This window comes from Silurus meridionalis, chromosome 17 (assembly GCF_014805685.1).
Source record: "Silurus meridionalis isolate SWU-2019-XX chromosome 17, ASM1480568v1, whole genome shotgun sequence".
NCBI classification, from domain to species: domain Eukaryota; kingdom Metazoa; phylum Chordata; class Actinopteri; order Siluriformes; family Siluridae; genus Silurus; species Silurus meridionalis.
Window position 1 is genome coordinate 27,896,500 of NC_060900.1, and position 24,436 is coordinate 27,920,935.

General features: G+C 39.8%; 1 protein-coding gene across 3 annotated transcripts in view; it reads left to right on the plus strand.

Moving 5' to 3' along the window:
• Positions 1-24,436, plus strand: part of gripap1 (GRIP1 associated protein 1) — a 71,185-nt gene that overhangs the window by 34,332 nt on the left and 12,417 nt on the right. For all 3 annotated transcript variants that reach the window (XM_046871050.1, XM_046871051.1, XM_046871052.1), the window contains 3 exons: positions 4,076-4,209; positions 7,246-7,362; positions 8,204-8,297. In XM_046871050.1, coding sequence (XP_046727006.1) covers positions 4,076-4,209; positions 7,246-7,362; positions 8,204-8,297 — 345 coding nt within the window. The remainder of the gene's footprint in view (positions 1-4,075; positions 4,210-7,245; positions 7,363-8,203; positions 8,298-24,436) is intronic.

A 24,436-nucleotide genomic window follows, 5' to 3' on the forward strand; every position in this document is an offset into this window, starting at 1 on the left:
CCCAGGTACCTGAACTCCTCCACCACAACTCCTCTCTTGGCACTCTGTTGTATGCTTTCTCTAAATCCACAAATACAGCACACTCCTTCTCCATTCCTCAGGCATCTTCTCACCTTCCAAAATCCTGTTAAACAATCTGGTTAAAAACTCCACTGCATCTCTCCTAAACATCTCCACGCTTCTACCGGTATGTCATCTGGTCCAACCGACTTTCCACTCTTCATCCTCTTAATCGCTGCTCTCACTTCCTCCTTACTAATCCTATCTACATCCTGCTTCACCAACTCCACATCATCCAACCTTCTCTCTCTGTGATTTTCCTCATTCATCAGCTGCTCAAAATACTCCCTCCACCTTCTCAACACACTCTCCTCACTAGTCAACACATTTCCTCTCCATCCTTTACTGCTCTAACTTGCAGCACATCCTTCCCAGCTCGGTCCTCTGCCTGGCCAATCGGTATAACTCCTTTTCTCCTTCCTTAGTGTCCAACCTCTCATACAGCTCCTTATATGCCTTTTCCTTGGCTTTCGCCACATCCCTTTTACCTGCTGCCGCATCTCCTTGTACTCCTGCCTACTTTTCTCATCACTCTGTCTATCCCACTTCTGTTTTGCCAACCTCTTTCCCTAATGCTCTCCTGCACTTCCTCATTCCACCACCACGTCTCCTTGTCTTGCTTTCTATTTCCAGATGTCACACCAAGTACTTTTCTAGCTGCCTCCTCATCACTCCTGCAGTAGTTTCCCAATCACCCAACACCTCTTCACCACCACCGAGCCCCTGTCTGACCTCTTCCCTGAACCTCACACTACACTCTTCCTCCTTCAGTTTCCACCATCTTTTTCTTCTTTCAGTCCTCACTCTCATCCTCTTCTTCTTCACCTCCAAAACCATCCTACAGACCACCATCCGATGCTGTCTAGCTACACTGTCCCCTGCCAACACCTTACAGTCTCCAATCTCCTTCAGGTTGCATCTCCTGCATAGCACATAGTCCACCTGTGTGCACCTTCCTCTACTCTTATACATCACCCTATGATCCTCCTTCTTCTTAAAATAAGTGTTCACCACTGCCATCCTTTTAGCAAAATCTACCACCATCTGCCCTTCCACATTCCTCTCCTTAAAACCATACCTACCCATCACCTCCTCATCACCTCTGTTCCCTTCACCTACATGCCCATTAAAGTCTGCCCCAATCACCAATCGTTCTTTCCTAGGTACACCATCTACCACGTCATCTAATTCACTCCAGAATCTTTCCTTCTCCTCCATCTCACAGCCAACTTGTGGAGCATAGGCACTGATGACATTTATCATCATCCCTTCAACTTCCACCTTCACGATCATCACCCTATCAGAAACTCTCTTCACCTCTACTACACTCTTACTGTACTCTTCCTTCAGAATCACCCCTACACCATTTCTCTTCCATCCACACCATGATAAAACAGTTTTAACACCTCCAATGTTCCTGGCCTTACTCCCTTTCCACTTGGTCTCCTGAACACACAACATATCTACCTTTCTCCTCTCCATCATATCAGCTACCTCTCTCCCTTTACCCGTCATAGTACCAACATTTAAAGTACCAACCCGAACCTCCACTCTCCTACACTTCTCCTTTCCCTGCTGTCTCTGTAGACATCTTCCTCCTCTCCTTCTCCTCTTTCGGCCAACAGTAGCCCAGTAGTTGATGGGTGAATCTAACAAATAATTAGGCTACGTTAATAACCGGCGGTCGACTGACTGGGTTTTACTGAAAACGATACCTGGGTCGATTCGTACTCACCGATAACCAGTTAATCAACCGATAGTTTATAAAATGGTTACTGGATTAAAACAAACAAAAATAACAATCCATGTAAAATAGTTCTGAACTTTATTACAAAAACAAAAAACGCACCGAATCATAAAAATGTGATAAATGAAATAAATATATGTTGATTAATAATTATAATTATATAAGTTCTACATTCTAAATAATAAATATTGTAAAGGTCTCGCCGTGCAGCACGTAGTCTCTCACGTGCACGTAAAGATAAAAACAGCACGTGGAATGAGAGTGGATTTTCGCCGATATTTCCAGCGACCATCAAACTCTCATCTTAATAACAAAGGGAAGATTTAGTTTAAAAGCCAACGTTCGTCAATTACAGACATGAGAAAAACATATTCAAAACAAACATTTTTTTATTTATCTCTGGCATTGTTCAGTGGGCCGTTCTAAATTCCCTAAATTCTCCCACCATACTAATAAATAATTGCGGTCGAAAACCACGTGTTTTAGTTGTATTTAACGATCAACAGCAGATTAGCGTTGCTATGGTGACAAGACCACTAAGGAGCTGTTTAACATGATGTAGAAGGAGTCTCCAGTGTCTGTGCTTTAAAAAGGTCAGTCGGTTTTCCACCGCCGGCGAGTCTTCATGACCTCACCCTTTCAGGAGGAGATCAGTTATCTGAACGCACCTGCACAAATCTTTATCCGATCTGTAGTAGGGCCTTCAACCTAATGGACTCTAAGTAATTACAATTTTCACAAAGAAAATCGCAGAATCTCTGCTGTCACAAAGGTTTCTGTACAGAAACTGGTATTTTATGGATAAAGGCAGCATCAGCACGTTGAGGTAAAACTGTTCTGATTGAATTTTCCGCTGCAGGAAAAGTCTTCAGGAGAGAGGACTGCAGTTTCTCAGTAACCTGGAGAGCTGCATTTTCTCGTTTTTTACCGAAACAGAAAGCTGCTGAGGCTGTTCATAATCTAAAACCTGCTTCCTGGACTTTAAATGTCAAAATAAATAGATAAAAGTGTGATGTTTGTTTAAAATAAAGAAGTTTGTGTGTGTGTGTTTGCTGACTTCATTAATGATGAAGGCTTTTTATCCAACACTTTTTGGAGCAACCTCCAGATTCATCACAAAAATGTACTGCATTTCCACCTTGGCTTTGTTCTATATCTAAACACACACACACACACACACACACACACACAGAGTTACACTTCTGTTCCGGCTTGTGACTACAGGGTGTTTTATGTGATCGAGTGTTTGGCAGTAGTTTGGTTGACGTAGCATTTAAGTACCTTGTTCATTTGCCAGTTATTGTCTATAAAAGTGCGTCGGAGATCCTGTTTATTCTAATTCACTTATGCAGATGTTTCTTTTTACTAGCAAGTGGATTGTGCACTTTGTACACTGTGTACTTTAAAAGTTTACCATTAGCATTATATAGCTTACTCTCAACTTTTTGTAAACGGGTTATTATAGTTCACGGAAACGAAAACAATGCAAAATTCGTTTTGTTAAAAACGAAAACAATAATTAAACCTCCAATTGTGATGTTTACCTGCAGTACAAAAAAAATAATCATAATTACAATTTCAGAGAATAAAGTTTAGTTTTGACCTTTTAATCTTTTAGTTCATTAATGTTGCAGAATCATAATTGACCAGTGGGGGGCAGAGTGAAGTATAATAGTGCTCACTATTAAAAGTCTTAATCAATAACTTGTCAGTTTCGACCCCCAGCTCTCAGTCTATCAGACTCCAGTTCTCTCTTCTGCGTTCTGTTCCAAATAATTCCACACACTTCAGACCAAACACTCACTTTTTTTCTTCATTTTTATTTCTTTAATGTTTGCCTTCACTTTTTTCCTTGTTCTCTTTCTTCTTTCATTGTCTTCTCTTTTTATTTCTTCTCTTTTCCTTCCTTCATCTATTTCTCTCTGTACCCCTCTCTCTTTCTTTCTTTCTTTCTCTCTCTCTCTCTCTCTCTCTCTCTCTCTCTCTCTCTCTCTCTCTCTCTCCTTTCCTCCTTTACTTTTTTACCCTTCTTTTCTTTTTTAATTTGTCTGTTCCTTCTTTCCTTCAAACCTTTTCTCTCCTTCCTTTCTCCCTCTTGTTCTTATTATTCGGTCTTGTTATGAATTAGGTGATCAGTGATTATGAGTGAGGAGGTCAGAGTGAGGAATGTCACCTGGAGATGTGGAATCCTCAGGACCATCTCATGCACCATGTTGCCATATGTTTTCTCAGTACAGAAGAGAATGTTGTGTGTGTTTTTGTGTGTAGGTCTGGAGGAGCTGGTGTTGTCTGAAATCAGTTCTCCGTCTCGGACGCAGCAGACGGGAGACAGCAGCAGCGTTTCCTCCTTCAGTTACAGGGAGATGATGAAGGAAGGAGCTTCGGCACAGACCACCAATAAGGTATTTTGTTTAGTGAAGGTTCTTACATTTACATTTAAGTCATTTAGGCTGACTCCTGTATCCAGAGCAACATCAGCTGGAGGTTCCACAGGCTCAAGAACTGAGAATAAGAATCTTGAAGCACGTCTTACTTAAACCTTGAGAGACGGTGGAGCAATAGTGGAGGATGGAGGGATCAGTGGTGGAGGATGGAGGCAGCAGTGGTAGAGGATAGAGGGATCAGTGGTGGAGGATAGAGGGATCAGTGGTGGACGATAGAGGGATCAGTGGTGGAGGATGGAGGGATCAGTGGTGGATAATGGAGGGATCAGTGGTGGAGGATGGAGGCAGCAGTGGTAGAGGATGGAGGCAGCAGTGGTAGAGGATAGAGGGATCAGTGGTGGAGGATGGAGGGATCAGTGGTAGAGGATGGAGGAAGCAGTGGTGAAGGATAGAGGGATCAGTGTTGGAGGATAAAAGGATCAGTGGTAGAGAATGGAGGGAGCAGTAGTAGTGGATAAAGGAATCAGTGGTGGAGGATGGAGGGATCGGGGTGGAGGATGGAGGGATCAGTGGTGAAGGATTGAGGGGTGAAGGATGAAGGGATGGAGGGAGCAGTGGTGGAGGATAAAGGGATGAGGGGTGGAGGATGAAGGGAGCAACTTTCTTTCTTTTTTATCTACTTCCATCCTCCTTCTCTTCTTTTCTCTTTTTCTCTTTTTCTTTCTTTCTTTCTTTCTTTCTTTCTTTCTTTCTTTCTTTCTTTCTTTCTTTCGTTCTTTCGTTCTTTCGTTCTTTCGTTCTTTCGTTCTTTCTTTCGTCATATATTTTTTCCCTTCTTTCTTTTACTCTGTTCCTTTCTTCCTTCCTTCTGTAACAGGGGTAAGGAACCATGTTTGAAAACACCCCCACACACACACCCCCACACACACCCACCCACCCACACACACACACTCCACCTTCATCTCTCAGCTGATTCTATTTGCAGTTCTCTGAGCTGATACGCAGCATTACTACTCTGCTGTATTCTGTAGTAAGTATAAATAGAGCAGTGTTTGAATACACTGTGTATCAGCGAGGCTTTGATTAGACTGTAAATACAGGGCGAGCTGGTTGGAGTGCACGGTGTGAGACGTTCTCACAAATCATCACGGGAACTTATTAGCACTTTTTTTTTCCTTCTCCTCGCTCTTTTACAAAAAACCAAAGTGGAAATGAAGCAGACTTTATTTAAACTGAGTCGTCTCTGACTTTACAGCAGCAGCAGTTCATTTAACAAGCCGGAGGGAAGATAAAACTCTCAGGGGAGCGAAGAGAAGACTTTCGCGTCTCAGGGACGGTCTGACCTTCTGTTCACCGCATACACTACAGTTTGAGTCGGAGTTAGGAGGTAGCGCGACCGGTACGAGTCCAAGCACTCGTCATATTATTAAGGAAGTGTCTCTTCGTGTAGAAGTGATTACTGCAGCGAGTGTGTAGCGCACACTGTTTAAGTTGAGCATGTTGCACGTCTTCATTTCGGCGCTCCACAAGCTGACCGAGTCATCCAGGGCAGAGACGTGGGACAAACCGGGACAGCGTGATTTTACTTTCAAGTTCTTCCACACCACATCAAAGCTACATTCCTTCTACACCATCCCAACACCACCCCATAAATACTTATTCCACACCACCCCATTGGTGCGTTCCCTAAACACCTCCCCATAGCTGTATTTACTGTACCGAGAACCACTTTTTAAATTTTATTTGCCAGTACGTAATTGGGTCAATACCCGACTACTGATACATTTCAGGACAAGTGATACTGTTCTCGACACTTGCATTATTTTAATACTTCGGTGTTAACGGTTAATTAGAAGCTGCTGCGTGTCATTTTCTGTCCCCGAATTATGTCATCATGTGGCGGACGTTTCGCTCGGCGTACGTGATGTTTATGTCCGGTGTGTGTATGTGTGAAGACAATCAGTCATGGCAGCAATGATAAAACGTTCAAAAGTGCAGGCTCACGTTACAAAACTAAATGTCCGACCACTGCTCGACTGGCCCACCATCCTTCAGGCTACAAGGAAGACAAGCTTTAAGACATTTCTCTGTTCTGGCAAATAGGTGGAGGAACCAACTTCCATTTGACGTCCGAAGCAGTTTTCAACCGACCTCTATTGACCTTCCATTTACACATGCTCTGGGTCCTTATAAACCTAATGTCCTTATAAACCAGCTTCAGAATGTATTTATTGATTGAGACCTCAGAGCACTTTTGTGAGGGCGTCTACCAAATGGCACAAATGTTTATAAATGGTGTGGGAGAAAGGCCAACTTTCTCTGTCCACAAAAATATTTAATGCCTGTGAGTTCTGGGAATTTCCAAGACTGGACACTTCTCATGGGAATTAATAGGAATAAACTGGGAATTTACCAAATTGCAGGTGAACTTTTAACAGGGATTTTAAATGTAGTTGAAAAAAATCTTGCAGGATAATTTTGGTTAAAACAACTAAATTAATTTCATTTGAATTTCTACCTGCAGATTCGTCAGTCACATGCACACCAGGCCACTGAGGAGACGCCCCCTACAGGCACTGTGCATTTCTCAATTACACATCATTTCTTAAATCCTGCACGTCAATATAATGGCCAAAAATTTACTTGGTGATTGTTCACGTATCATAAACATAAACATTACATACGTTTGTGTTTACAACTTACTTGTGTTGTGTGTAAACTGTTGCACAACAAAACTATATTAACAATTAAATCAAAAACAAGTTGTTTTTTACAAATTTCCCAGATGACGTCCCCGAAAGTCTGAACATTTCCGGGTAATTTTCGTCCCCTTTGCAACCCTATCTGTGACTCTGTGGAACAAATGAAGCCGAGAAAACAAACAAATCCTAAAACGTCTATATTATATGGATTTATAAGTCCAGCGGTCAAGTCTTGGGGTCGCAGACATAACCAAATAATGTCCATTTGGGATTTTTCTGAGCTTTAAGTTTGGGGGGGAAAAAACCCTGGAATAATCAGAATTCCACTGTGCCTCTTTATTTCTGTCTGCAGTCGAACACGGGCAGTCCTCAATCCCAGAGACCAGCAGACCTTTCTGACGACGAGGTCAACGAACTTTTCCAGAGGCTGGCTGAGGTGCAGCAGGAAAAGTGGCTCCTGGAGGAGAAGGTGTGAACTTTTGACTTCTGTCCTGCATGCTGGCTGACTATTTCATCAATTAGCTTTCTCTTTAAAGCAAAAACGTCCCGTCCCACGTGTGAAGTTTACTAAGATGAAATTTGAAAACGTTGATACGCGCAGTTCTGAATGCGAGGTGGAAATCTCACCAGATCTTCTGATTGTACCCTGGGATTTTACAGTGTATGGACAAAAGTTTGTGGACATCTGACCATTAGATGGGTATGTTCTTTCTGAACCTTTAGTCCTTCTTTGTGAGAATAAACTCCACACTTCCTCTGGATTTTAGTGTGCTCTTCTGGAGATTTGTATGAGATGTAGGTGAGAAGGTGAGGAGGCCTGGGGTGCAGTCAGCATTCACATTCATTCATGTTCATTAGTGTTTAGAGCTGTACAGCAGAAGATCTTCCACTTTAACCCATGGAAAGCAGATCCTCATAGAGCTGGAACAGGTTTGGGTTTCCTAGTTCAAGTGAAGAAATGAAACATTCCAAGCGCCAGCATTCAAAGACATGTGGTGGAAATGTCCCAATACTTTTGTCCATATAGTGTATGTGTATAATTTTATTCTAATAAACCTAAAAAAGTGTTTTAAACACATTCGTCTTTTTTTGAGGTACAATTAATGAAACTTTTAATTTTTGAGACCCAGGATTCAATGTCCTCGTCTTGATCATGTTAAAGCTCGAAGTTTGTTTGGAACACCTGAAATCTGATGCACACTTTTAACATCTGATCATCTTGGAGTTCTTCTGATGTAAAATGTTCTGTTTATGTCCCCTGGTGTGTTGAGGGAAAGGTGTAGCATGTTTGTGTTTGTTTTTACCTCAAGGTGAAACACTTGGAGGTCAGTTGCTCCTCTATGGCAGATGATATCTGCAAGAAAAGTGCCATCATAGAGACTTACGTCATGGACAGCAGGAGAGGTAAGAGGCTCAGCAGCTGTTTTTTTTTTTTTTTTCCGGGATTATTTTCTTTTGTCTTGCGCCGTGACGCTGCCGAGTTTGCAGTTCTGGTCAGCTGCGAGTCATGCCTCAATTCCTTTTTTTAATTATTACTTATCGTGGGAACAACCGGTGGCCACTGGGGCATGAAATATAAAGCCGTCATGATGTTTCGCGGTCTGTGTAAACTTCTAGTGAATTCAATGACTAAGTGTTTCTAAAGTAATATGGATGTTTTTTTCAGAATTTGAAGGCTACAATATGGCTTTTATCAGGAAACATCAGCATCTGATCGAGCATCGACCACATGTAGTGCGTGTTTGCTGTTCGAGTTTTTATATCACACTCACAGCGATAAGTGTAGACGTGTTTCACGATTATTGACACCAATCAAAGCAAAATATAGAAATTCTGTCTTATTTTATTTATTTATATATATATATATATATATATATATATATATATATATATATATATATATATATATAAATTATTTTTAGCTCTACTTTTATAGCTCTATTTATACTTTTAGTACTTTTTATAATTTTTTATGTTCTATTTACATGTTGTAAAAAGTATTTCGCTACATGTCGTACTCTGAAAGATTTGCGTAGGTGACAAATAAAATTGGATTTGTTTTGAAATGTACTTTATAAACTAAATTAGTTTAGACACCTGATCAATTAACTTTTTTTTTTTTTATTCCCATTTTCTCTTATAATAAGCGCCACTCTTCTGGGAAGATGTTCCACTCGATTTTGTGGAGATTCATTCATCCACAAGTGTGTTAGTAAAGTCAGGTCCTGATGAAGGTGTGAAGGTGAGGAGGCCTGGGAGTGCAGTCAGTTTTTAAATTCTCCAAAGCAAGCATTGGATTTTCCCTTAGAATTTTTCTCCAAAGAAAAAAATGTCGTGCTACAGCATCCAAAGTCGTCATACACACCGTGAACCTCTGGATTTGTGGTATTAGTTTGGGGAATATCCACATATTGCTGGAACAGTCAGGTGTCCCAATACTTCTGTCCTCAAAGTGTATATAGAGTAAAAATTAGAGGTGTGAAGGTACACAAATTTGTACAGAACGTTTCCTGTACAGGGCTTTCGGTTCGGTACACACGTGTAGGTCTTTTAAAATAGATCATATCTTCAAAAAATTATATTTTAGATGTAAATTACACACCTATATAAAGTCTAACAAAGTTTAACAAAGTAAACTATTTTATTAAATTTTTCATTTATTTATTTGAGTTAATCAGTTTAATTTGTGCCAATTTAATTGTTTGCTCAAATGAATCAATATAATAAAAAGTGTTGCATTTAAAAAAAAATTTTTTTATTGTAAGCTGCTGTTTACGAACGTTAATAAAAAACAAGCAGTGTTTTGCATTTCTAGCCGTACCAAAATTGTACCGAACCGTGAGTTAAAAACCAAGGTACGTACCGAACCGTGAACTTTGTGTACCGTCACACCCCTAGCAGACACTGAAGCATCTCCCAACAAAGGGACACAATCAAATGTTTTGTACATCATATACCTCAGTATTGTTAGGTGAAGCGATGGTGTATAGTGAGATCACTTCCCTTCAGCGAGCACTGAGCACTGAGACTCACTCGTCTTCTTGCTGTGTAGACAAAAAACACCACTTAATCACATATTCCATAATATTCCCATTACTCAATAGTCAACAAGTCATACTTGTTTCCATATCGGTTAAAAAAACATGCTTGTACTCTGTCTTTTCATCACCTCCGTCAGTAAAACCAGACTTTTTAAAGCAGTAAAACATCCAAGTCTTGTGTGAACAGCTGCTTTTACTAATCAGTTGCCTTTCCGTCCTCTTTCAACTCGTCTTGTTTTCTTGCTCGTCTGATTTTACTGTAAATATTTTGCCGTCTTTATTTATAATGCAGTTGTTTTGCTGTTTTTCGAATCTCTTTGCCGTTTTGGGGCAAGATTTGAAGTAGTAGTGTGGAAAATGAAACCAGAAACAAAGAAAAGAACTGCTCAGACTCTGATCGCCCTTTATGTTGTTATTTATCCTTCGTTTTCTGCTTGCTAATAAGCAACAGATTTACTGTTTTTATTGACGTTGGTAGCTGCAGATGCACAAATCCATTTGCCTGGGGATGTTTTTTTATAAGCACATGTGTGGAATTGGGAATAATGGTATATGCAGGTAATGTAATATAGAGTGAATTCTTCACCTGTTTGTTTTGTTTGTGTTCTGAATTGATTCCGCATGGTTTCTAGAGACCATGATCAGAATCTTCTTGGATCAGAATAACTCAAATATGACCAGCGTAATAAGTTCCTTATAAGAAAACACAAAAATACAGTGTATTTGAAAGTATTTGAGACACCAGACATTTCCAGCCATATGAGGTTCCTCCTCAAACTGTTGCAAGTCGGAGGCACGCAGTTGTCGATACGGACGTCTTTGGGTGCAGCATGAAATAAACCCAAACCCGTTGATGATGCCCCTGAGGAAGATCTCCTGCTATAGAGCTCCAATACTATTGAACATGAATGAATGTGAACACTAACTGCACCCAAGACCTCCTCACCTCACCTACATAATAATAATCCCTTATGTCTAAATGAGCTGAAATCTCCACAAAATCTAGTGAAACATCTTCCCAGAAAAGTGGAGGTTATTATAACAGTGAATGGGGACTAAATGTGGTAGATTTGGATGTTCAAAAAGAAGCACATACCAATCTTATGGTCAGGTGTCCACACTTTTTTGTCCATACCTAGTATAAAATGGTATTATTATGACGAGGGTAGCGGTTGGAGATCCCCATGTGGCGTCTCTGCACTTTGCTCAGATTAGCATCAGACTTTGCCCTCTGTGTTATCTGGTGTTGTCGATGCTCCTTCTCTCAGGCCAAATGAACATTACTGTAATGAAAATTGAGTTCCAGGCGTTCGCTCTTCTCTGTTTCTGACAGTTTTATTTATTTATTTATTTTCGGTCACTGCCACGCTGATTAAAAAAAACCAACGTACCGCGAGGGTGCAGATCCTCTGATGAAGTGTGTCCCGGTGAGTTAATGTACTAAATCAGAGCCTGATTGAAAATAATCAGCACTAACAGCTGTCGGAAGAAACCGAAGACGGTGTTGCTGAAGTAGTATTTGGTAGCTGGGGTGATGGATTCATAGCGAGATTGATGGCCTGTTAGTGTAGCGGCTCACTGAGACATGACTCCTCGTTTGCATTCGGCCTCATACACAATTACACGACAGTTTCGCAACTCAATCCTGAAACACGTTACCGTTTAATGAATGCCAGTCCCATGAGACTGGTTTATTTCTTTTACAAACTCAGGATTTGTTCGCGGGTCAAAACCAGAACAAAGAACGAGGGAGTCGGTGTGGTACTTCATACTTATACGGCGAGTAAAACATCATATACATACTCTTCATCATACCATGGCTTTTTTTTGAGTATGTGTTGCCTCATATTAATACCCCTAGGAAATTAGAAAGTTATAATTGACTTTTTAGAAATTTCCTGTTCCCAGTCATTGTCACTTAAAAATGTAAAATATCAATGAGAATATTTAATATATATTTAACTCATATAAATTCATAAGAATTCATATATTATCTATTAGAGATTTAATTGGTTGATTGCTGAAACTGTATGCAAAAATCAATACCAGTAGTTTTTCCGGGCTTCCGGTCTGCTGTCATCACAAGAGCAGCCTCTAGAGGTGAATCACTGCTGCCACATGCTGTTTAATTTTACACGTGAGATTGTGGGATGCACAGAGAGCGCTATATTTATTAATTATAATTTATTATTCATATTTATTGCTGAAGTTTTCATATTTATTTAATTTAGAACATTTTAATGATTTCAGTGTTTAAATAAAGTTCAGTACAATTTTACATGGAATATTGGTTTGTTTTACTTCCAGTATCCATTTAAACTCTTGGTTGATTTATTGGTCAGTACGATCTATGGGTATGCGTAAAATAAATCTATTAGTTGATCTCTACTTTATACAGTATGTAGATCTTTCACTCCAACCCATGTAAAGCATATCTTCATCTTCAGCTCAGGAGAAGCAAAAATTTCATGCCACTGCATTCATAGAGTTTTAGAGAAGACCCATATATGGCTGGAAAACCAGGTGTCCAAATACTTTTTTCCACAATGTAGTGTATTATCCAGCTATTGAACAAGGTTTTGGAATAGTTCATGACTTATGTTTCTCTCACCACAAAGCTTTTTCATGTATGTAACCATCCTCTGTGAGCACATCTGCCTTCAGGTGATTATTTAGTAAATAATCCCAAAAAGCAAACGACAGAAATCTCCCTCTGACACGGAATGACCCAGTTTTTCTAACTGGAACTGGGCAGAGAGACTCATAATTTTTCAGTGGAGTCTGTTTTCGACAGTGTGACTTGCTTGTGCGTGAGTAAGCACTCGAGCTCAATAATATCGCCTGGCCTCTTGTCACGAATCAGGCTGCACTGCACGCAAAGGGTAAAACGCTCTGCAGCCTCGAGTTTGCCTCGTGAACATCGAACAGGAGCTGATGCTTCACGTAAACAGTATGTTTTCAGTAAGCAGATGAAGGCTGCAGAATTGTTTAACACACACAGTTACCTAAGAGGAACATGTCTGTGGTGTTCCAGGTGCTGCAGAGCTGTTTCTTTAGTGAATATCTGGTTTAATTATGGTTGTGGATAAAAGTTGTTTGGACATCTGACCATAAAATGTCCTTTTTGAACATCCCGTACCACATTTGGCCCCCATTTGCTCTTATAATAACCTCCACTCTTCTGGGAAGATGTTTCACCAGATTTGTGGTCATTCATTCAGCCATTAGTATGTTATTAAAGTCAGGTCCTGATGGAGGTAAGGTGAGGAGGCCTGGGGTGCACTCATGTTCATGTTCAATAGGGTTGGAGTCTGAGCTCTATAGCAGGAGATCTTCCACTCCAGTTCAAGTAGAAGCACATATAGCTAGGTGTCCCAGTACTTTTGGACCATGTCGTGTAAGCACGCAATGGTTTCTGGTGCTTTCTACAATTTCTCAACGTTTCCACAGCAAAGGGCCGACCGATAGATTTTAACGATACAGATAGCGAGGTTGGATCGTACTCCCCGATAACTGATAAATCAACTTAAAAAAATTGGATTCTGGATTTAAAAAAAAAAATTTACTCTAGAAGAACTTTTTTATAAAAATGTGTCGTATCATCAAAATGCGCTAAATCAGTAAATAAGAATTTTAAGTTACTTTCGTTATATAAATTATGAATTATAATTTTTAAACATAATATAGCGCTCTCCGTGCAGCACTCAGTCTCCTGGATTCGTCTCTAGAGGCCGCTCTCGTAATAACAGCAACCCGGAAAAACCTTCGCTATAGATTTTTGCAGACAGTTCCAGCTGTCAACTATCAGGGCGATTATTAAATCGGCAAAAAAGATGAATTGCAAAACACAGTTCCTCAGGAGTAAGATCTCTTGTTGATGAGTGAATTAGAAGCTTGGACTGATTATTTTTAGCCAGCAACTCTTTACAGTCACGCTGAGCAAAAAAGCAGTTCGGAATGTAAAATATGTCAAAACCTTGACTGGGATGAGGCACAGCAGCTTTTCTGGGCAATTACATTTTCTGGATTTTATGCCTTTGGGTTCATCTTGCTCCACCCCATACAAACCCCCCCCCCCTCCCCTCGTGTTCTAAACTGTGATACAGGAAGTTCAGAACTACCCAAGTTTTTAATTACTCACCAAACTGTTCAGCTAATAAATATAGAATGAACTAATAAATAAAGTTAAATTACCCCACACAAGGTTCCTGGGAAATATTCCAGCAAAGTTCTTCATGCGAATCGTGGCACATACCACATTTCCCTTTTTCACCACGGACCCTCCTGAACCCTTAATGTTTGTTATTGGATTTGGTTGAGTGTCTTCAATAGACGAGTCAATAATAATTTTCCTTGGAGATTGTCTCTCACACACACACACACACACACACACACACACACACACACACACACACACACACACATCGCCCCTCTTTGATAGGGAGTGTTCGCACCTTTTGCCCTTACACTGTAAGAACCTTTTCCAGATCATGGAGGTTCGAGTCATTGCTCCAGACGCCCCGTCTCTATTAGCCTGCGAGGAAATGTGTTCATTTTGTGTCCGCTGTAGAAAGATAGAGAGCAGAGAAAGTCGAGAAAAATGACGTGACTTCATCCTTCCCCTCCCCGACACGCTTTCCTCCTGTTTTAATTTCATGACTGACTGATTTAACATTTAATGCCAGACTAGTTTTCATTAAGGCCAGTGTCTTCTAATTGTAAATATTGTGTTATAAAAGTTGAAGGTCTTTGATCCTTCGAGGTTGCAGGATTTGTTTGTGTAACCGCATCGTGCTTTTCTCAGTCGACACTCTTCTGGCGTGTTAAAGGCCGATCAGCACCAGGTTTACGAGCGCACCTCGTTTATTTGTGTGTATGAGTGAAATATTTTCTCAGATTCTTTTGCGAACTGTACGTTATTTTGTCTTTTACTTTGTGTTGTTTATATGGAGACTAAAACGACCAAAAGTTCTTGATTTACCATTATAATTTTTTCAAATCTGCATCGCTTAAGGGCTTTGGTCCAGAATTTACTTTCTAAACCTCATTTGTTTTGACTGGCTGAGGATTTAGCAGTGAGCTGGATCACCTGGATAAGCCACCAATTCAATACAAAGTTAATCCACACTGCTTTCAATGTGCTGAAAAAAAATTTGATAACTATAAAGCACCTTTCTTTCTTTCTTTATTACATTTACTGTCTGCAAAAATCAATACCGATAGTTTTTCCGGCTTTCGGTCTGCTGTCCTCACGAGAGCGGCCTCTAGAGGGGAATCACTGATACCACACGCTTTTTGTTTTTACACGTGAGACTTCGCACTGCACGGAGGGCGCTTTATTTATTTTTTTATTATTCATTATATAATTACATAAACATACATCATTCTATTTGACACTTTTTCATGATTCAGTGCTGTTTTTGATTTATTAATTTTGCAATAAAATTTTGTAAGTACGATCTAACCTAGCCGATCGGTATCGGTCTAACGCTAATCTTATTTACGCAACTGGCTCAAGGGCCCGGGATTGGCAGCTTGGTGGTGCTGAGATTTGAACCCACAACCTCAGATGTCTAAAACCTCGGTCACTGACCGATCGCTTCCTCTAAATAATATTCTCAAATTTGGCATCTAACCCGGATGCAGGAGCGCATCAAAACGATCATTATGACTGCACATAACGCAGTTATTTTATTTTATATGTTGCCAAATCTTTCTTGAAGTTGCTTTTCCTCGGTACGCTGTAGTTTTTGTAGCGAAGGAAGACTCCAGATGGAAGATTTGTTGGTCTGGTGCAACACAGACATTAAGTCCTGTGAAAGCATACCAGCAGTTTAAAAAGCTGAGAAAAGATCCAGGTTGAGGATGAACAAACAGGCAGAAGCTGGGAGGGGGAGGTGGGGGGCATCACGTGATGAGGTCTGACATGATGTAAATGATTCAGCAAGCAGCCATGCCTAACACTTACCCCAACACTCATCCTCAATAATGCAGCACAGGGAGAGTGTGCAGCTGCATTAGAGTGGAGAGAAAACGTCAAAGCTGGAATACAATGCATTGTTTTGATGTCTGGATCGATCAGTCCTGTTCTGCTGAAGACCATGATCAAGATCTAGTCTCAGATCAAGATATCTGCTGCTGATATTTTGCGCAGTTTTGTGGAGTTATGTTTAGAATGTGTTCTGTATCATGGGCGAGTAAATAAAATTATCTCTATAGAGGTTTCCCTCTAGTGATGTTTGAGTAATTGAAATGCTAATGTAATACAGAGCAGAGTTAAACATTAGTGCAAAAGTTGGCATGGATTGTGTGTTCAGGGCCAGTATGGACTCTGAGCTCTGATTTATACGAGGTGGTATCAAAAATGTTGGAGACGATGTAAGTGGTGCTGTTCTGACCTACGGCAACGCTGCGACGAGTTGTTCGAGGTACAGCTGAAACGAATTTTCAAATAATTTGTATACGGAAAAATCGTTTAGTCCATTTAACTACACACTGAGCATTGTGTTTCCCCACGGACCATTATTACTGACGCACCACCCACTAAACTCTGGACAGGTAAATGTGAAAAATGGAGGAATGGACAGAAAACAGCGAGGGGGACTTTTTTCTTGCAATTTTTCTTTTTTTTTCTTTTTTACACAATTGCACCTTTAGTTCTCACAATTCTGACTTTATTTTTCGCAATTCAAACTTCTAAACTCCTAAATTTTTCTAAAAAAAAAAAAGGAAACAAACGACTTAGACTGTATATTTAGTATTGAGCTTAAATTAAGAAAACGTATCCAATTGCTCAATTAAATGATGGAAAAATCAGTAGAATGCTCGATTCCCTAAATAACCGATAGCTGCAGCCCTGATTCGAGGTGTTTCGAGCCGCTTCAAGAGCCGAAGAACATCACTGGGAGATGACGAGAGACGAGGAAGACCTTTGAGGAGTTTGACCCCCGAAAATGTCGAAATCGTTCGGCAACTCGCGCATGACGATCGTCGGAGAACATCTCTCCTCCACACCCACCTATTTACCAGATTTGTGGACTTCGCCATCTTACAGAAGATCCGGTGGAGTTCAAAGGAACATGCTTTGAAAAGAAGACTTCCAGAACACGTTCCAGAAGGACACTGGGAGATGTATTACTGTGACTGTTTGGAAACATAAATAAATGAAGTACTAGCTTGTAAACAGAGCGAATCTCCAAACCTTTCCGGTTCCACCTCGTATTTGTAAGATTAATTGTATCTAGAAACTGTTGGTTTCTTTTAGCCTCATCACAAACTGCCCCATCACAGTATCTCATTGCTGAGGCGTATTTTAAGCGCAGCTGTTGTGTTTTTAACGTGATTTATTTGACAGCTGAATATTGCATTTCATAATGGAGCCGAAGTCGGCGGTGTCACCAGAGACAGCTTTCCGAATTGAAATAGTGTCGTAAAGAGCACGGGATCAGAGAATCCTTCAGTCAGCACTTGGTTTTTAATGCAGATATTCAAAGCAACAATAATCAATTCTTCCTGAGGAATTGAAGATGATCGATATGCTGGAGCTGGAGGCACGTACGCGTTTAGATATCGCACCAAGCACCACATTCTTCAGTTCGCACTAATCAAAATGTAGATTTGTAGTGTATCGATTTTGTAGTTTGAGGAAGAAAAGCTGTAATCTAAGATGGCTGTGTCTGCAATTGTGTGGGACAAAAGGGTCAGAGCTAATCTCGCATTAAGGGTCTGAGACTGCGTGAGAGAGAAGCACTTTCCCTCTAAGTGCTCTCCTTTGCAGGAGGAGTCAGACGAAGCTCTCAAGCGAACACATGCCTTGCTGCAGTCTGCAGGACCTCCGCCCCACCCATAGTGTGTCCTGTTATGGACAATTATTGGTGCATGAATGAACCCAACTTATCACGTATCTCCAAGGATTGCTGCGGCTCAGCGCGTTCTCGCTTCGGATTTATTATTCGAACACAAAATACAACCACAGTCCCGTCCCGTCCCAGCTTCCAGTTTATGGTTTGGTGAGAAAAAGATGCGATTCGTGGTTGCAAACTGGTGTTTGGTGCAGGGCTATCACCAATGAGTTATTCCTGAGAAGAAGGTAAAAAAGATCATGCAATTCATCATTCTGGGTCTCAGGTCTATGACAGGAGATGACACACAGCAGCGAGCATGCACGAGGCTCGGCGCAGAGATAAAAGAGCTCTTTTCCATCCCACTCTCTTTTTTTTTTTTCCATTTAACCTGCCTTGCTCCAGTGTGAGTTGGCTCCAGGGCTGCAGTTAATGTGGAGGCAGCAGGTGCCCCAGTGTCTCAGGAGACATGTCCTGCTGAAAAAAACCTTAACCGGTGTCCGAATAAAGATTCCGAAGAACTTTCCGAATCAGAAGAGAAGTCGTTTCCAAGTCTCAGCCACTGCTGGACCAATTATTAACAGACTTTATTTCTGTCCTCCGGTTATGTCTGTGGCCAGGAATGCCCAGATCATCTAACCGAGAATCCCTCCTTGATGACCTAAGCGTCTCCCCTTTATCCGATGCCTCTGATTAGCCAGGCTTCTCCGGTTCTCCTCCTGGGCATCAAGCTGAAGAGCGATCCTGGCTGTGCTCCACACCTCTGAAACCCATCCGGCAGCATTTTCCACCCATTAGAGTAACGAGTCCTCTCTGTAAATCTGCTTTTGTGGATTCATCAAAGCGTCTCGATAGAGCGCTGCCTCCCTGCCACAGAAAATTAGATATTAATGTTGCTGATCAATATGAAAGGAATACTAGTTACAGGCAGCCTGTCGTTTTCGCATCATTGCGGTCATTAACACGGGCCAGCGGGTCGTTTCCCTGGTTGGAGGTTGAACGATGTCTCTGGCCTTGTAACCCAGAGTTTAGGCTGTTAAGTGTGTTGTGGCCTGAATAGAATATATATCGATTTTTAACTTTAACTAACACCAGTGAAGACAAAATACCCAGGGCCTGCGCTAGCTATAGGCACAGCAGACAATTGAGTAAGGCCTGGAGTTTGGAGGCGGAGCCTTCATCACCCTAACAAACCTATGCACTTAATGCAAGACTAGACTCTTTGTCTATTGAATATAAAATAACGGAAGTGGATATAAAATAATATATTATAGTATAAAATAACTTTTACCAGTTAATATCAGTGTTTAAATGTGGGTCGACACAATCTTAATGCAGGAAGAGTCTGTGTACCGCTTTAAACAAATTACAATTTTTCTGCGTACTGACCTGGTGGAGCCAAAACCAATGTGTCGCTCTGAGGTTGCTCAGCGGAAACGCTTAAACTCTTCGAATCCGAGCCGATCGACTGTACAGTGGCATCGCGTCAGGAGCCAACTTTCAAAACACTAAAGAAAAAGTACAATTTTGTAAATCAAAATGTATCGTAAATAAAATACCAAAATATGAAACATTTCTCCAGGACCTCAGTACTACAGCAAACATCTATTAACAAAATCAACACAAAGTGCACACGCTCTAAACTAACAACACAAAGAACACACTCTAAACTAACAACACAAAGTACACACTCTAAACTAACAACACAAAGTACACACACCTAAACTAACAACACAAAGTACACACACTAAACTAACAACACAAAGAACACACTCTAAACTAACAACACAAAGAACACACTCTAAACTAACAACACAAAGTGCACACGCTCTAAACTAACAACACAAAGAACACACTCTAAACTAACAACACAAAGTACACACACTCTAAACTAACAACACAAAGAACACACTCTAAACTAACAACACAAAGTACACACTCTAAACTAACAACACAAAGTACACACGCTCTAAACTAACAACACAAAGTACACACACTCTAAACTAACGACACAAAGTACACACACTCTAAACTAACAACACAAAGAACACACACTCTAAACTAACAACACAAAGTACACACACTCTAAACTAACACACAAAGAACACACTCTAAACTAACAACACAAAGTACACACTCTAAACTAACAACACAAAGTACACACACTCTAAACTAACAACACAAAGAACACACTCTAAACTAACAACACAAAGTACACACTCTAAACTAACAACACAAAGAACACTCTAAACTAACAACACAAAGTACACACTCTAAACTAACAACACAAAGTACACACTCTAAACTAACGACACAAAGTACACACTCTAAACTAACGACACAAAGTACACACACTCTAAACTAACAACACAAAGTACACACTCTAAACTAACGACACAAAGTACACACTCTAAACTAACGACACAAAGAACACACTCTAAACTAACGACACAAAGAACACACTCTAAACTAACAACACAAAGAACACACTCTAAACTAACAACAAAGTACACACACACTCTAAACTAACGACACAAAGAACACGCTCTAAACTAACAACACAAAGTACACACACTCTAAACTAACGACACAAAGTACACACACTCTAAACTAACGACACAAAGTACACACACTCTAAACTAACGACACAAAGTACACACACTCTAAACTAACACAAAGTACACACACTCTAAACTAACGACACAAAGTACACTCTAAACTAACGACACAAAGTACACACTCTAAACTAACGACACAAAGTACACACACTCTAAACTAACAACAAAGTACACACTCTAAACTAACAACACAAAGTACACACACTCTAAACTAACGACACAAAGTACACACTCTAAACTAACGACACAAAGTACACACACTCTAAACTAACGACACAAAGTACACACTCTAAACTAACACAAAGTACACACTCTAAACTAACGACACAAAGTACACACTCTAAACTAACGACACAAAGTACACACACTCTAAACTAACAACACAAAGTACACACACTCTAAACTAACAACACAAAGTACACACACTCTAAACTAACAACACAAAGTACACACACTCTAAACTAACAACACAAAGTACACACACTCTAAACTAACGACACAAAGTACACACTCTAAACTAACAACACAAAGTACACACACTCTAAACTAACGACACAAAGTACACACACTCTAAACTAACGACACAAAGTACACACTCTAAACTAACGACACAAAGTACACACACTCTAAACTAACGACACAAAGTACACACACTCTAAACTAACACAAAGTACACTCTAAACTAACGACACAAAGTACACACTCTAAACTAACGACACAAAGTACACACACTCTAAACTAACGACACAAAGTACACACACTCTAAACTAACGACACAAAGTACACACTCTAAACTAACGACACAAAGTACACACACTCTAAACTAACGACACAAAGTACACACACTAAACTAACGACACAAAGTACACACACTCTAAACTAACGACACAAAGTACACACACTCTAAACTAACACACAAAGTACACACACTCTAAACTAACGACACAAAGTACACACACTCTAAACTAACGACACAAAGTACACACTCTAAACTAACGACACAAAGTACACACACTCTAAACTAACGACACAAAGTACACACACTCTAAACTAACAACACAAAGTACACACACTCTAAACTAACAACACAAAGTACACACACTCTAAACTAACGACACAAAGTACACACTCTAAACTAACACACAAAGTACACACACTCTAAACTAACACAAAGTACACACTCTAAACTAACAACACAAAGTACACACACTCTAAACTAACACAAAGTACACACACTCTAAACTAACGACACAAAGTACACACTCTAAACTAACAACACAAAGTACACACACTCTAAACTAACAACACAAAGTACACACTCTAAACTAACAACACAAAGTACACACACTCTAAACTAACGACACAAAGTACACACACTCTAAACTAACGACACAAAGTACACACTCTAAACTAACAACACAAAGTACACACACTCTAAACTAACGACACAAAGTACACACACTCTAAACTAACGACACAAAGTACACACTCTAAACTAACGACACAAAGTACACACACTCTAAACTAACGACACAAAGTACACACACTCTAAACTAACGACACAAAGTACACACTCTAAACTAACGACACAAAGTACACACTCTAAACTAACGACACAAAGTACACGCTCTAAACTAACGACACAAAGTACACGCTCTAAACTAACAACACAAAGTACACACACTCTAAACTAACAACACAAAGTACACACACTCTAAACTAACAACACAAAGTACACACACTCTAAACTAACAACACAAAGTACACACTCTAAACTAACGACACAAAGTACACACTCTAAACTAACGACACAAAGTACACACTCTAAACTAACGACACAAAGAACACACTCTAAACTAACAACACAAAGTACACACACTCTAAACTAACGACACAAAGAACACGCTCTAAACTAACAACACAAAGTACACACACTCTAAACTAACAACACAAAGTACACACACTCTAAACTAACAACACAAAGTACACACACTCTAAACTAACAACACAAAGTACACACACTCTAAACTAACGACACAAAGAACACACACTCTAAACTAACGACACAAAGAACACACTCTAAACTAACGACACAAAGTACACACACTCTAAACTAACGACACAAAGTACACACACTCTAAACTAACGACACAAAGTACACACACTCTAAACTAACGACACAAAGTACACACACTCTAAACTAACGACACAAAGTACACACACTCTAAACTAACGACACAAAGTACACACACTCTAAACTAACACAAAGTACACACACTCTAAACTAACGACACAAAGTACACACACTCTAAACTAACGACACAAAGTACACACACTCTAAACTAACGACACAAAGTACACACTCTAAACTAACGACACAAAGTACACACTCTAAACTAACGACACAAAGTACACACACTCTAAACTAACGACACAAAGTACACACTCTAAACTAACAACACAAAGTACACACTCTAAACTAACGACACAAAGTACACACGCTCTAAACTAACAACACAAAGTACACACACTCTAAACTAACGACACAAAGTACACACTCTAAACTAACGACACAAAGTACACACACTCTAAACTAACGACACAAAGTACACACTCTAAACTAACGACACAAAGTACACTCTAAACTAACGACACAAAGTACACACTCTAAACTAACGACACAAAGTACACACTCTAAACTAACGACACAAAGTACACACACTCTAAACTAACGACACAAAGTACACACACTCTAAACTAACAACACAAAGTACACACTCTAAACTAACGACAAAGTACACACACTCTAAACTAACGACACAAAGTACACACACTCTAAACTAACGACACAAAGTACACACACTCTAAACTAACGACACAAAGTACACACACTCTAAACTAACGACACAAAGTACACACTCTAAACTAACGACACAAGTACACACTCTAAACTAACGACACAAAGTACACACACTCTAAACTAACGACACAAAGTACACACTCTAAACTAACACACAAAGTACACACTCTAAACTAACGACACAAAGTACACACGCTCTAAACTAACAACACAAAGTACACACACTCTAAACTAACGACACAAAGTACACACTCTAAACTAACGACACAAAGTACACACTCTAAACTAACGACACAAAGTACACACTCTAAACTAACGACACAAAGTACACACACTCTAAACTAACGACACAAAGTACACACTCTAAACTAACGACACAAAGTACACACTCTAAACTAACGACACAAAGTACACACACTCTAAACTAACGACACAAAGTACACACTCTAAACTAACAACACAAAGTACACACTCTAAACTAACGACACAAAGTACACACTCTAAACTAACGACACAAAGTACACACTCTAAACTAACGACACAAAGTACACACACTCTAAACTAACGACACAAAGTACACACACTCTAAACTAACGACACAAAGTACACACACTCTAAACTAACAACACAAAGTACACACACTCTAAACTAACAACACAAAGTGCACATGTGCAACATTTAAAATGATAATACTATATAGATCATCTTTAGATTTTAAATAAAAAAATAATTATTCTGTTGACACTATAGTTGAATTAATATGCACATTGAAGTAAATATATAAGTCCTTTTTTTTATAAATCATTTGTTCATGTGCTTTTTATTTATTTTAAAAATGTGATTCAAATAGAATTTAGTGCCCATCGTTCCCACTGAGCCTCAGACTAGACCAGAGCTCCAAACAAAACATAAAGACATGCTGCTGATTCCTTAAACTGGAAATCACAAATTCCGCAGATGCTTCTACACTTCCTGGTTCGTATTGATGCGTTTTGAAGCAATAAAACATGTAGTGCAAATGCAGACACAGCAACAACAACAACAACTTTATTAAACCTGACTGGCCTCAGTCCAGGAAATCAGCATGATGCTGCCTGAAGTTCGAGTTTCTAAGATTCACTTTGACAAAACTGTGACTGAGCAAATCGAGCTCTTTAAGTTGTAATAAATCACTATTAAACCT